This window comes from Physeter macrocephalus, chromosome 6 (genome assembly GCF_002837175.3).
Source record: "Physeter macrocephalus isolate SW-GA chromosome 6, ASM283717v5, whole genome shotgun sequence".
NCBI classification, from domain to species: domain Eukaryota; kingdom Metazoa; phylum Chordata; class Mammalia; order Artiodactyla; family Physeteridae; genus Physeter; species Physeter macrocephalus.
The window spans coordinates 63904693-63917401 of record NC_041219.1 but is presented as its reverse complement, the minus strand read 5'-3'; the positions used below and the strand labels follow the sequence as shown (position 1 = coordinate 63917401).

General features: G+C 38.2%; 1 protein-coding gene across 1 annotated transcript in view; it reads right to left on the bottom strand.

Moving 5' to 3' along the window:
* PTPRO (protein tyrosine phosphatase receptor type O) overlaps positions 1-12709 on the bottom strand; it is a 234863-nt gene that overhangs the window by 76939 nt on the left and 145215 nt on the right. The window contains exons 5-7 of the mRNA XM_028491495.2: positions 11940-12383; positions 9785-9946; positions 6091-6287 (exon numbers count right to left, since the gene is read on the bottom strand). Coding sequence (XP_028347296.2) covers positions 6091-6287; positions 9785-9946; positions 11940-12383 — 803 coding nt within the window. The remainder of the gene's footprint in view (positions 1-6090; positions 6288-9784; positions 9947-11939; positions 12384-12709) is intronic.

Sequence of the window (12709 nt, the reverse complement as noted above, 5' to 3'; positions counted from 1 at the left end):
GAAATTGAGTTATTTGTAGTGAGGTGGGTGGACCTAGAGTCTGTCATATAGAGTGAAGTAAGTCAGAAAGAGAAAAACAAATACCCTATGCTAACACGTATATATGGAATCTTAAAAAAAAAATTGTTCTGAAGAACCTAGGGGCAGGACAGGAATAAAGACGCAGACGTAGATAATGGACTTGAGGACATGGGGAGGGGGAAGTGTAAGCTGGGATGAAGTGAGAGAGTGGCATGGACTTATATATACTACCAAATGTAAAATAGATAGCTAGTGGGAAGCAGCTGCATAGCACAGGGAGATCAGCTTGGTGCTTTGTGACCACCTAGAGGGGTGGGATAAGGAGGGTAGGAGGGAGAAGCAAGAGGGAGGAGATATGGGAATATATGTATATGTATAGCTGATTCACTTTGTTATAAAGCAGAAACTAACACATCATTGTAAAGCAATTATACCCCAACAAAAATGTTTAAAAAAATATTGAATCACTATGTTATATAGCTGAAACTAATATAATATTGTGAATCTATTATACTTCAATAAAAAAAGGTAACAGCAGTTAGCACTTTGCAAGGCTCCTGTGACCCAATAAAATAATGTTGTAGAGAACATCTCTCATTTAGATGAGCTCTTCTACTGTTCCTTTTAAAAAAATCTTCTAGTTATGGAAAAAAATACCATATAGAGAAAAGTAGTGTGAACAGACAGATGAGTAAAATGTATTTATTAATATTGAATGTTGGCATGCATAAGAATTGATGCTTTAACTAATAGGTTAAGAAATGTGCTGCTTTGCCCTTTAGTGCCTCTGATATTCTAGACAGTTTTGCTTAGTGGAACCAACACAGGTTCTCTATTAGACTGCCTGAGATCATATCCTGACTCCACACCTTGAAAGCATGGGAATTTATTTGTAATTCTTAATTTATTTATAATTCTTACCTTGACTTCCTCATTGATAAACTATAGGTAACTACCTAGTAGAGTGTTAGGATCCTTAAACTAGAGTATCAATAAAGTTAACTCTTATCACTCATTAACTTTTTGGCATCTAGAGTACCTAAAATTGTACAATTGCTACAAAAAGGAACATGAATCAATGAAGAAGAATATTGTTGACAACTTACCTATGCTGTAAGTTTTTTGTGTCTCATCATGATTTTAAGAATAAACATAGTTTTGGTTATATGATATAAATGTTAAACTTTTCCAATACTGAACAATAATTCTACACAGTAGAAATTGTATCATTTGAACTGGTACAACTTGTTCTACATGTAAGTAAGGAAACAGCACACCAAAATTTCTTTTCCAATAACTTGATCAAAATAAGATTAAACTGAATTCATAAGTGAGCATTTCCACCTTTTCTTTCCTATTTACACTCATGTCAGTATTTCTTGTCCATGTTTTAGAATTTTGATTCTCCTGGAAGCCATCTAAACAAAGTTTCACATCTCATCTAATAGAGCACTTCCTGAAGAGACAAACTACGCATAGAACACAGATGTTTTGCAGAACCAGCAGTACTGTTTTATTTCTTTAGAATGTATTTTTAAGTGAAAAAACTAATAATGATCACTGTAAAAATTGGTCACACCATAGAAGAGCAAATGAAGTCAATTGGAAGTCTTTCTATCCTCCTCTCACCATTTCGTACTTTTTGGCAGGCAATCTTCTAGGCCCTCGTTGATACATATATACATAAATAATATGATATTGAACCATATAGGTATTATATTATCAGCATTGCTCCAAACTTTTCTTTTAAACTTCACAAACATTGTAGACATGTGAACATACCTGCAAATCGAAACTTGCTCATTAATCACTCATTTAGAATATTTAGAATAACACAGAGTGTAGATTGTTTCAGGGTGATGTTAAAGTTTCTTTGGTTTGATAATATTTTAGGCAGTTGTTGATTTTAATTATTCAAATGACTTCCTGGAATCATAACCACTTAAATATACTCTCATAATAAATTCATCTTAGGAAACTTACACTGCCTTTTAAAAAAATAAGAACCAACAATGTGTATATATATTACACTACTAAAAAAATGAGAAGGCAAATGATATTGCACATGACCTTGGTGATAAATTATAAACTAATTTCCCCCTAATTTTTGAATATTTGCTGAGCCACCTGTATCACTTCTATTCCTTCATACCTTTTTATTTATCCTGGACTTATTTAGGGGTGGACTGGAGGTGGGCAGGGGAAATGCTCCTGTATGCTACTTACTAAATAACATGTGCTTTATTCTCTAGAAGATTACTCCACACTGCTCCCCTAATTTTCACCCCATCTTTGCAATCCAATATTTTCTCTCTCTCATTTCTGACTGGCTTAGTCTCCATTCCAGAGAATTCGGTTCAGCCTAATGTACCTCCAGCTAGGTTCCAGTGCTATCCCTCCTCAGCTAAAGAAATAGAAGGAAAGATGTACCACAGAACATAGGAAATATTTGATAGACTGTTAAATAATGAGGTTAAACTAGATGATGGTGAGAGTTCCCTTCAGTCTGAAATGGTCTTATTTCTATATTAGGTGATCCTCTTTCCATTAGCCCTTTCTGTACATTCATTACAGTTACTCTGCTTTCTACAGAGAACCTCTAGAACCTCTTTATCTTCTTGCCTTGATACAAAAAGTATTCAGTTAGGTTTGCATAATAATAAAAGTTAACAATCTGGTACACATTACTATGTTCCAGACATTGCATTAAGCATCAAGTCCTTTTATCTTTGTTACAAGTAACTCTATGAGGTAGGATATGCTTCTCCTTACGTTACAGATTAAGACGCTAAGATTTATAAAGAAAGGGACTCCGAGCTGGAAGCTGTTAAAATTGGGTCTGAAACCCAAGTCTGTTTAATTCTAGAGTCTTTGCTTTTAGTCAGTACTCTTGACTCTGTCAAGATGAGCGGTGAGGGTGACCTTCCCTAGTGTATCACCTGCAATCCGCCAGAAACAACACTCGCCTGGAAGTCAGATCACTTGAGCTGGGGTCTCAGCTCTGATACTAATCAGTTGTGTGACTTTGGCCAGGTCTTTTAAATATTCGGGCTCTTAGCTCTATCATTTCCTCTTTCGTAAAGCTAATAGATCGATTGGTCTTTCTTTCTGATTTAGTCACTTAGTTATTATACATTCCTATAAATTGTCACCAAACTTTTATGGACCAAGCAGATCACATATAAAAATAAATGTGCATCCATATATTACATGATGCTTCTTAATTCTGAAATTCACAACTGTGTGTGAGTCTTTGGAGAAAATGCCAGAAGCACACTTACTTCAAAGAATTGACTGGGTCCTTCACATAAAACTGATTGAGCACTGGCTTTATGTTTAACATATCAACATAGGTTTATTAATGAACAGCACTACAATGGCTGTTAGAAGGGTTACATCACAAAACTCCCTTTTCCATGAACATTTGCATATAAACTCACACACAAAACAGAAACCAGACAGGAAGAACATATATGTAATGAGGACAAATTCAAATTAAGGGGTACCAATGTACCTACATGGAAGGCCAGACTCTAAGCTTCATGAAATCAAGGTTCAAATCAAATTTGTTCTTATTTCTAGCATCTCACACAGGACCCGCTAGAACACAGAAATCAATCAAGCTGTGGGGAGGAGCAGGGACAATAGTGGCGAATCTCATGAATGATCTAGGTAATCGATACAGCAATGATCCTGTGGTACAGGTGATGAGATGATGGTAGAGGAAAAGTAAGGAGAATGAAAGTATAAGAGAGTGAAACATTGTGATTAATTATTCATCTGTGTTTGGCTTTGGAATCACTCTTATTTTTGAGCTGCGTTTTGAATTTTCTGTTTAACATAACACCGTACCACTGACTATAGAACTAAAGAAATGTTATTATTTTTTCCTTTCTGGATAATGCTTGCTTCAAGAAATAACCTAAGTCAGACCAATCCTGGCGAGAATGTCTTCTGGATTCCTTTGATTAATGGGTACATGAATCTAGGCCAATTTTTTTTTTTTTAATTAATTTATTTATTTATTTATGGCCGTGTTGGGTCTTCGTTTCTGCGCGAGGGCTTTCTCTAGTTGTGGCGAGTGGGGGCCACTCTTCATCGCGGTACGCGGGCCTCACGCTATCGCAGCCTCTCTTGTTGCGGAGCACAGGCTCCAGACGCGCAGGCTCAGTAATTGTGGCCCACGGGCCCAGTTGCTCCGCAGCATGTGGGATCTTCCCAGACCAGGGCTTGAACCCATGTCCCCTGCATTGGCAGGCAGATTCTCCACCACTGAGCCACCAGGAAAGCCCCTAGGCCAATTTTTGAGATTTTTGCACTGATGTTTCCTTCTTTGAAAATGTGTGTTTGTGTGTGTGCATGTGTATGTGCGTGCGTGTGTGTGTGCGTGTGTGTGTGTGTGTGTGTAATGATGATGATGTAATAATAACACAATCTTCTTGCAGTAATTGAGATAACACCTAGCACAGCAGTCTAATTCCCACCCTCCAGTTCAAATACTGGCCTCCTTGCCTATAATCCTTAACAGCTCCATGTCTACATTTCAAGAAGCCATTGTCAAAGTGCCCTTAGACCAGCCTTCTCTGGTTCATTTATAATCTACAATATCTATTTATACTTTTAGCCTTTGGCTTCTATGTTAAGATACTAACTTACACATTAGGTGGAACAAGAAGAACCATACCTGAGAGCAGTCAAGTCCTAGGTCATGTCCTGCAGGCACAACACATTTTCTATTAATGTAGAGTCAGTCATGCTGCATACCCTCAGGGAAGGAAGCTAATAAGCTTCTCAGTGAGCTGTGATTACTACTTAAACCGTTTAGCATATTTACTCATTAATTCAAGCCGAGAGATAGCCTCATCTTCAAGTTGGGCTTATCTCAGCACTCTAAGGCTTTCAAGAGCTCCAAAGGCCGTGATTCCTGAATTCATCTTATTAATTAAAAATTTTTCACTCTTTGAATTACACTAAATGCCTAATTTTCATGGGATAAATGGAAACACTCTAAATAGCTTTCACACAGCAAACATCTTTTCTGACTGCGTATTATATTTCCAGTGTACTCCACACAAATTGAAAATTTAATTTTTTTCCTTTAGGCAAGAAAATACTGTGTTTGTAAGACACCAAGAATCAGTACCTTTGATCTTATGAAAAAAATAAATCCAGGTTTTAGGAAAACAGGACTGGGCTCCAGGATTCCTGTGGGTATTTAGGGCATCTGAGAGCAAAGTCAGCTCCGGGGCCCAGGCTGGTTGTTTCATTCAGGACTGATGATTGGGCGTGGTGTTCATTCCATAGCCACGCCCAGAACTACTGATTCCCCTGTGTTTCCACTTGCCCCTCCCACTCCTTTGTGCTCAGCTAACACCTATTTATCCTTCAAAACTCTTCAGTTATGATTAGTGAGGGGGTAGTTTTTCACTTTATGTACTTTAAATTTTTGAATTATTTTTTCAGTGAGCATGCCTTATTTTACAGTTGACATAACAGGAAACAATGGGAAAAAAATAAAACAAGCAAACAAAACCTCCCCCAAACCTTCTGCTTCGTTGTTATCTCCTCCCCTGGGGGAAGTTCTGAGCAGTTTCCAAACCCTCTTGCCCCAATCCATATTTATTCATGCCCTTCTTGCTGCTAGCTCATATGGCCTCTCGATCATTTATTTTTAGCCTAGGCCTTATTTTATACTCTGCAGTAATTATATGTTCACTTACCATTGTTCTCACTAGATTATAAACTCAGCAAAAGCAAGACGTGTAAGAATTGTCTAGATCCCCACCATCTATCCCAGTACCCGGCACATCGTAGATGTTCAGTATATTCTCTTGAATGAGGAATTAAGTAAAAGGAAGATGGTAGTTCTAAGAGGGAAAAGGAAGGGGACTGTGATTGAAGAGCCTCGTGTATTGATTTCCTAGCTCCTCCCCCACTCTTGGTAACACTGCCAGGGATGCACCCGGGAGACCTCAGCACAGCTTCTTGCCATTGGCGGCCCCCCTTGCATCCCCCGCGAGGCTGGGCGGCAGGAGGTGAGTGAGCCAGTCTGCCCTTCCATTCCTTTACCTGAGTACAGTACTGCTTTTCTAGCCTCTGGCTCTCCTTTTGTTTCTGGCAGGTGAGTGACACCACAGACACAATGGTGCTGTTGTAGTTTTCTTGGGAAGACGTCCAGGACATCGAGGCAGTGGTTGAGCTTAGAACGTGCACACTCACATGCTGGGGCTTCTCAGTGAGTTCTTCAATCCACTCTCCTGAAGGACCTGGACATCAAATCAGAGCACAAGGGAGGTTTCACGCTGAAGCTGGTTGAGGTACAAGATTCTAGTTTTAAAAATCATGTTGTTTCCCTTTTGCCCTTACAGGGATACTCCGAGTAAGACTGGCAGCCAGGCTGGCAGGTCTTTACATTCTCTGCTTAGCTACAGTCTCCACTGGGTGACCTCCCCATTGACCTAAGCGACAGCCTGGCAGCAGCAACCAAACCACTTCTACTGAGAGACAGAGGCTCCACTTCAGTTGTTACGTGCCTCTGAGATTATTCTGGTAAATTCTTCACCAGGGAGAATTTACTTCTCTTTTAACAAACAGTATGTGTGGCAGTGTGGCATTTCATGAGTATTTATAATTCCTTTGCTGTTAGGATCTTCAGGCTCTAGAAATAATTACGTTGAGATTCAAATTAGCCTCTACTACAATCGCGTGAAATTTTTAAATTTGATGACAGCAGGATCAAAGAGGCAGGGTGTGACTACCTTAGAGAAGAAACAGGCAACAGACGCCTCAATTATAGAAGCTGGCGGAAACCTGGCTGATAATCTGAGGACACGGTGAGTTCCTCATTATAAAATATCTCCCTGAAAGTGCCCGCCATTAGCTTTGTTCTCTTAAATTTCCCAAGTGGTTATTAGCACAGTGCCTGACACATCATGAGGACCCAAGAAATGTTAAGGTGATTATTATCTCCTGAAAGGCACTGTTAAAATGCAAATGTGCAACTTCTTTTATTTGCTTAGTGTACATTTCTCAGTTCCCTCCTAGGAAGCTGTATTCCTGGAGCCCGGGGGAGGGGAAGGAGAAAGCGGCTCTGTTGGGGAGGGCAGTCCCAGGCTCATGGTTAATTGGTCAAGGGAAAAAACAACAATAAAAATGATAATAATAATGATGATGGCAAAGAGTTAGGACTCGCTGCGTGCCAGGCTCTGTTGTAAGTTTATATGTGTTTACATATTTTAATCCTTTAATTTTCTTAACTAACCTATGAGATAAGTACTAGGATTGATTTCACTTTCAGATGAGGAAACCGAGGCAGCGATAGCAAAAGTAGAGCTGGGATTCATGCGCAGGAAGTCTGGTTCCAAAATCCATGCTCTTAACCCCTGCATGAAACTTCCTGGATCACTATGAAAGAGTGAAAAGCATGGGTCTGGAGATAGGAAAGTTGGCCCCAAACTCAGTTTTGCTCATTATTAGCAATGCAAGCTTGGGCAAATGACTTAACTTCTCTGAATCTCAGTCATTGCATCTGTCAAATGGACAAATCATAGAATGTTAGGATTGAAAAGGACTTTAGATTTTCAATACCTTGTTTTACTGATGAGGAAACTGGAGCCCAGAGATGTGAATGAACTACCCAATGTCACAGAGCTAGTAATGTTTGGGAACCAACCTAGAACTCCTGTCTCCTGGGTTGGGGCTTTGTGATAACTTATCATGATACTCTCTGATTAGTCTACTTCACAGGACTGTCGATGGGATCAAATGAGATTATAACGTGTTAGACAACTATCTAAATGTGAAGTGTTATTACTGTTATGATGATTACTGGGGTAGCGGGGGCATGCAGAGAGAAGGTGGGGGGGAGGCAAAACGAATTCACTCACTTAATGGCTTTACATTAGGCCTGACCCGATAATCAAGCCAAGGTAATAGGTCACTGCAGGCTCCATGGAAATGGACTTTGCTATTAAATATTTCTAGAGTCTAATTCTTCTTCTGACACCAATTCGCTAAACTTTCTGTGACTCAGTATTTTTTTTCAAGTGAAAAATGGGGATAAGAGATATATTCCCTTCATGAGGCTATTGGGAGACTAATGTAAATTTCTACCTTAATTTTTATCTCTGAGTAAAACCTTCAAAACTACACAAATTCAGTATCCTTTTAAAATCAAAGGCATATACAGAGTACACCTGAATAACTCATTACTGCAGAAGATCATATCTGAAGCTCTAAAAAGATTTTTATTGGCAGAGAAATAGCAAAATTTCTAGTGTCCTATATTTTCCTAGATGAACATTAATATGCATCGTTTTGAAATAATCATATGTTTGAGCAAGTCTGACACATTCTCAGCAGCTCTGGTCAACTGGATACTCTAGGAACAGGGCAGAGTGCTTGACACTGGAAAGTGGTTTGATAAATATTTGTCGAATGTACAACAGAATTAACAAATAAGCAAAGAGTTTAACCCCAGCCTAGGGTTTTGTAATTTGGTAAGAGAAGCAGGATGTACACAAATAAAATACATCTAGAAAAATACCACACTCAGATAAGCTCGTATTTTGTCTTGTGCGTGATGAAACACAGTAGAAATTCAGAGAAGGGAAGAGCTAATGGCCAGAAGAGTTGTGGGAGTTTTCCTGTAACTTGCAGTGGATCTCTGCTGGCAGACAAGGAAACCTCTGGGTTAATGAAACATATTTAGCCTCATGGGAAGGACTGTATACTAAACTTTGCTCTCATTCTCAAGTGATGTCACGTCAAAGATTGCCCATAACTGAAAGACATGCAAGGCAATCACAGATATTTTTTCTGCATGTTCAGTGGCTATTTCAAGCCTTTTCACCAGTGCTGACATTTTTGGTTTCTTAAGTAAAATTGTTATATGGGATATTTTCAACATTTTTAAGCTGCTAAGTAAACTGATCTCTTCTCTCTGCCCTCCTCCTCTTTCCCCTGTCCATCTTTCTGAGGATCATCTGATGAAAGGTGGTAATTTGCTTCTGAAGGAGGAGATGGAGTATGGTGATCTTCCTTCTCGGAACTCAGTTTTTGTCCATTCCCTTCTGGTTCTTCTTTCTGCTGATCAGAGGCACATTTAACTCCTGATAAGCTAGGAAACTGATTTTTGGCCTCGAAACTTCTGGTAAGCATAGTCAGATTAGCAAAAAACATTACAGACATACACTATTTGTGTAGCTTTTAGAGGCTAGTTATTGCTCTGCTATTATCCCTGATGGAATTGGTAGAAGATGCCCTAAGACTTGATATTGGAGTATTCATGATGCTCTAGCTTAGTCTTGTGCTAACTTTTGGAGACCACCTAGGTCTTACTACACTTGAATCTCTCTCTTTCTTTCAAGCTCCATAAGCTCAATACTCTAATGAGACTTTTCACACAGACCAACAATATCAATTTTCATTATGGCTTCAAACAAAAGTTCTCTTTCCCAAACTATGTGTCCACGTCCTTGGAGACTTTGTTATCACTAGTGTGGAAGGTCAGTTTAATAAATGTTCAGTTATCACAATCATTTGAAAATATCCTCAAGTTAAATCCCTGGGTAGGTTTGCTACTATGAAACATACATATATTTTCCTGCTGTCAAAATCTCATGGATCCGGGCCTCTCATGATCTTGAAGAATCCTCAGAGTCTCTAAGGTTTGATGCATAATTGATGCCTGAGCATCATTAATCTCACCAGTTCCATTTTTCTAGCTCCTCTGTAAGTGCAAAATAATCTCTTTGGTACTTACTGATATAAAAACTGAGTGATTTTGCTGACTGGCTGTTTCGAATTTCACAAGATCCTGAGGAACTGAAGGTTGTAACAGATAACTTGTATTTTCCAGGCTCCTTCAGTTCTGCAACAAATTCGTGTGCCTCTTCATCCACTGTCAAATATTCAGTAAAGTTTTCTAAATCATGTATAAAAAAGAGAATATATATGAATTGATATCTGGAACAGCCTTGGCTATAGAAGTCAATTAATTTTAAAAAAGTATTTTTTTTAGTTTTCCTCCTTCCTTTTGTCAAGTTGAATTATACCTCTAAAATTACTATTAAAAGAGGTGACTAAGAGTTCAAGTTATTTTTTACAATAGTTTTAAATTAAAATATGGTGCACAAATCAATAAAACTAGGGATGGATATATACTGCATTCTTACATACTGTCAACCAATAAAATTATTTACACAAAATAGAAGTATAATGTTAGGAAAAAATAGCAATAGTCAACTTTCTCATTTGGATATAAAGGATTAAAAAAACAGTACCAAACATTGTATAAGTTCTTTGTGGTAGCATTAAATATCCATAAGTGTCTTAAAATATATTGAATTCTCTCTATTTAGAAATAATCCTCTGGATGTATTTTTCTGACACTTGTAATATTTTTGCTTCATTGGTTTGAGTTCAGAAATTTTAAAAGTAAAAATGATTTTTGCATTGCTTCAAAGTCCACCTCCTGCAGCTTATTCATTTGAAGTTGTTATCATTTGGTGACTATAACACAACACACCACAGTCAGATAAAAGCATGATTGAACCTTCATGGAAATAGGCATTACAAAAAATTATGAATTATAAGACTCTATTTTCCATAGAATATATTGAGGAATAGAAAAATAAAAGATAGATTAAGGGAACTTTTTTTAATACAAGTAATTTCAGGCAAATGTTAAGAATTTTGACTCAAATAATTGGAAATGACAAAGGATTTCAATGTTATAGATTATTTGGGTATGGCTGATTGCTCTATAGTATAGAGGAATTCACAGATCTTGTATTTCATTCTATTGAATAAAATGGGGGCAAACAATATGTCATATATAAGACTACATGATTTGAAAACCTTATCCTATAAATAAGGCTGTCAATTTAACCTCAGATTTTGGCAACTTGACAACTTTTGCTAGCCAAACTACTAGACTGGAAAGCATAAAGCAAAACAAACAACAAATAACTATGAAAACCTACCAAACAACAATTCACGTATGATTCATGATCCAAATTTACTGAATGCTGTGGCCCTGCTTTTCATAAATTAGTGGGTTAAATATAAAGAATAACTCTCGGGCTTCCCTGGTGGCGCAGTGGTTGGGAGTCCGCCTGCCGGTGCGGGGGACGCGGGTTCGTGCCCCGGTCCGGGAGGATCCCACGTGCCGCGGAGCGGCTGGGCCCGTGAGCCGTGGCCGCTGAGCCTGCGCGTCCGGAGCCTGTGCTCCGCAACGGGAGAGGCCACAGCAGTGAGAGGCCCGCGTACCGCAAAAAAAAAAAAAAAAAAAAAAAGAATAACTCTGAGTTGCTAAGTGAATATAATATATAATATAGTAGCTAGAGTGGAAATACCAGTTGCTATGTATTTTCTATTCTACCACCAGCTTCTCTTTGGGAAAATGTGAGTGGTGCTGGTTCCAGGGGGCACCCGCTAAGGGGAATAAGAGTAGTTTGATAAGCAGGACACAGGTCTGATACTCTTGGGAAAGTAGCCAGGTTGTCAGCAAGATTGTTTTGCTGCATGCTTCACAAATTTGTGTACTGGAAAACAGAATATTTCTCCAGGGTATTTTGTAATTTGTGATGGTTAGAACCTTAATTCAAAATCTTTCCAAATATAAAGTTTCCTCAGTGGCCTGAGGTACGTGAAATGTCAGGTAATGAAATGTATACAGTTGCCTATACTTGCAATGTATGAACTACCCAAACCGGATTCTGACCCAATCTGATCATTTTTGTTTTCTGGTTTCAGTCTGCATTGGATACTCAATTAAATTCTTCCTTTACTTTACCATCTTTCTTTAGATATTAACTGGCTACCCTCAGTCTTTCTTTCTAAATGTAATTTTTAAAAGTTTCAATTTCCTTTCCTTTGCACCATTACTTATTTCCTCTGATTTCCTATTACTTTACCTTCTCTTTCCATGTGGATATGGAACCCATCAAATGCAGTGGGTGGTTTTGGTGGTAACCAACTCAGTATCATTTGGACAGGGAAAAAAGAGAAAGAGCTGGTGGTCGATTTCTCAGTCTCACTGAGTGTACTGTTATTTTCGTATTCCACTGGAAGAACACTGACAAATTCATCTTCACTTTCAGGAGTCGCAGATGCACTGTCCCACCAATATGGCTGGGATGTCGTTTCGTAGTCACTGCTGTTAAAATCAGGCCAACCAGAAGAAATGTTGCCAGAGGGAATTTCAGGAGTGTCATCAGTAAAATGGAAGAGTTTGTCTTTTCCCATTGTATCTTGTGATCTCATGAATGATTCCTCTGGGAAACTGCCACTCTGTTCTTCCCAGTTGTTTTTGTTCAAGTTTACTATACGAACTGAGATATTTTGAGGAGGATAAGGGGCTGTAAGAGAGAGAATTATCATTTTCAAGTATTTTTAACTATTATAATGAATACTTAATCTATTAATGAGTCGAACATACAAGCAGATTTAGAAAGTAGAGTTTAGTTTTACTGTATAGATAATTTACATCAAGAACAAGTGTGGTTTCAGGTACACATGCATCTAAGATTTTGTACACAATGTGAACACATTAGCTTATCACCAGTCACACTTCAAATATTGATACATTAATTCGTGATACTATGCTTGTCCAAGTGGTGATTTAACCACTTCCAAAGTAGAGTTACATACATATTTTTCAGCTTATCACAATCTCCTTTTTAAA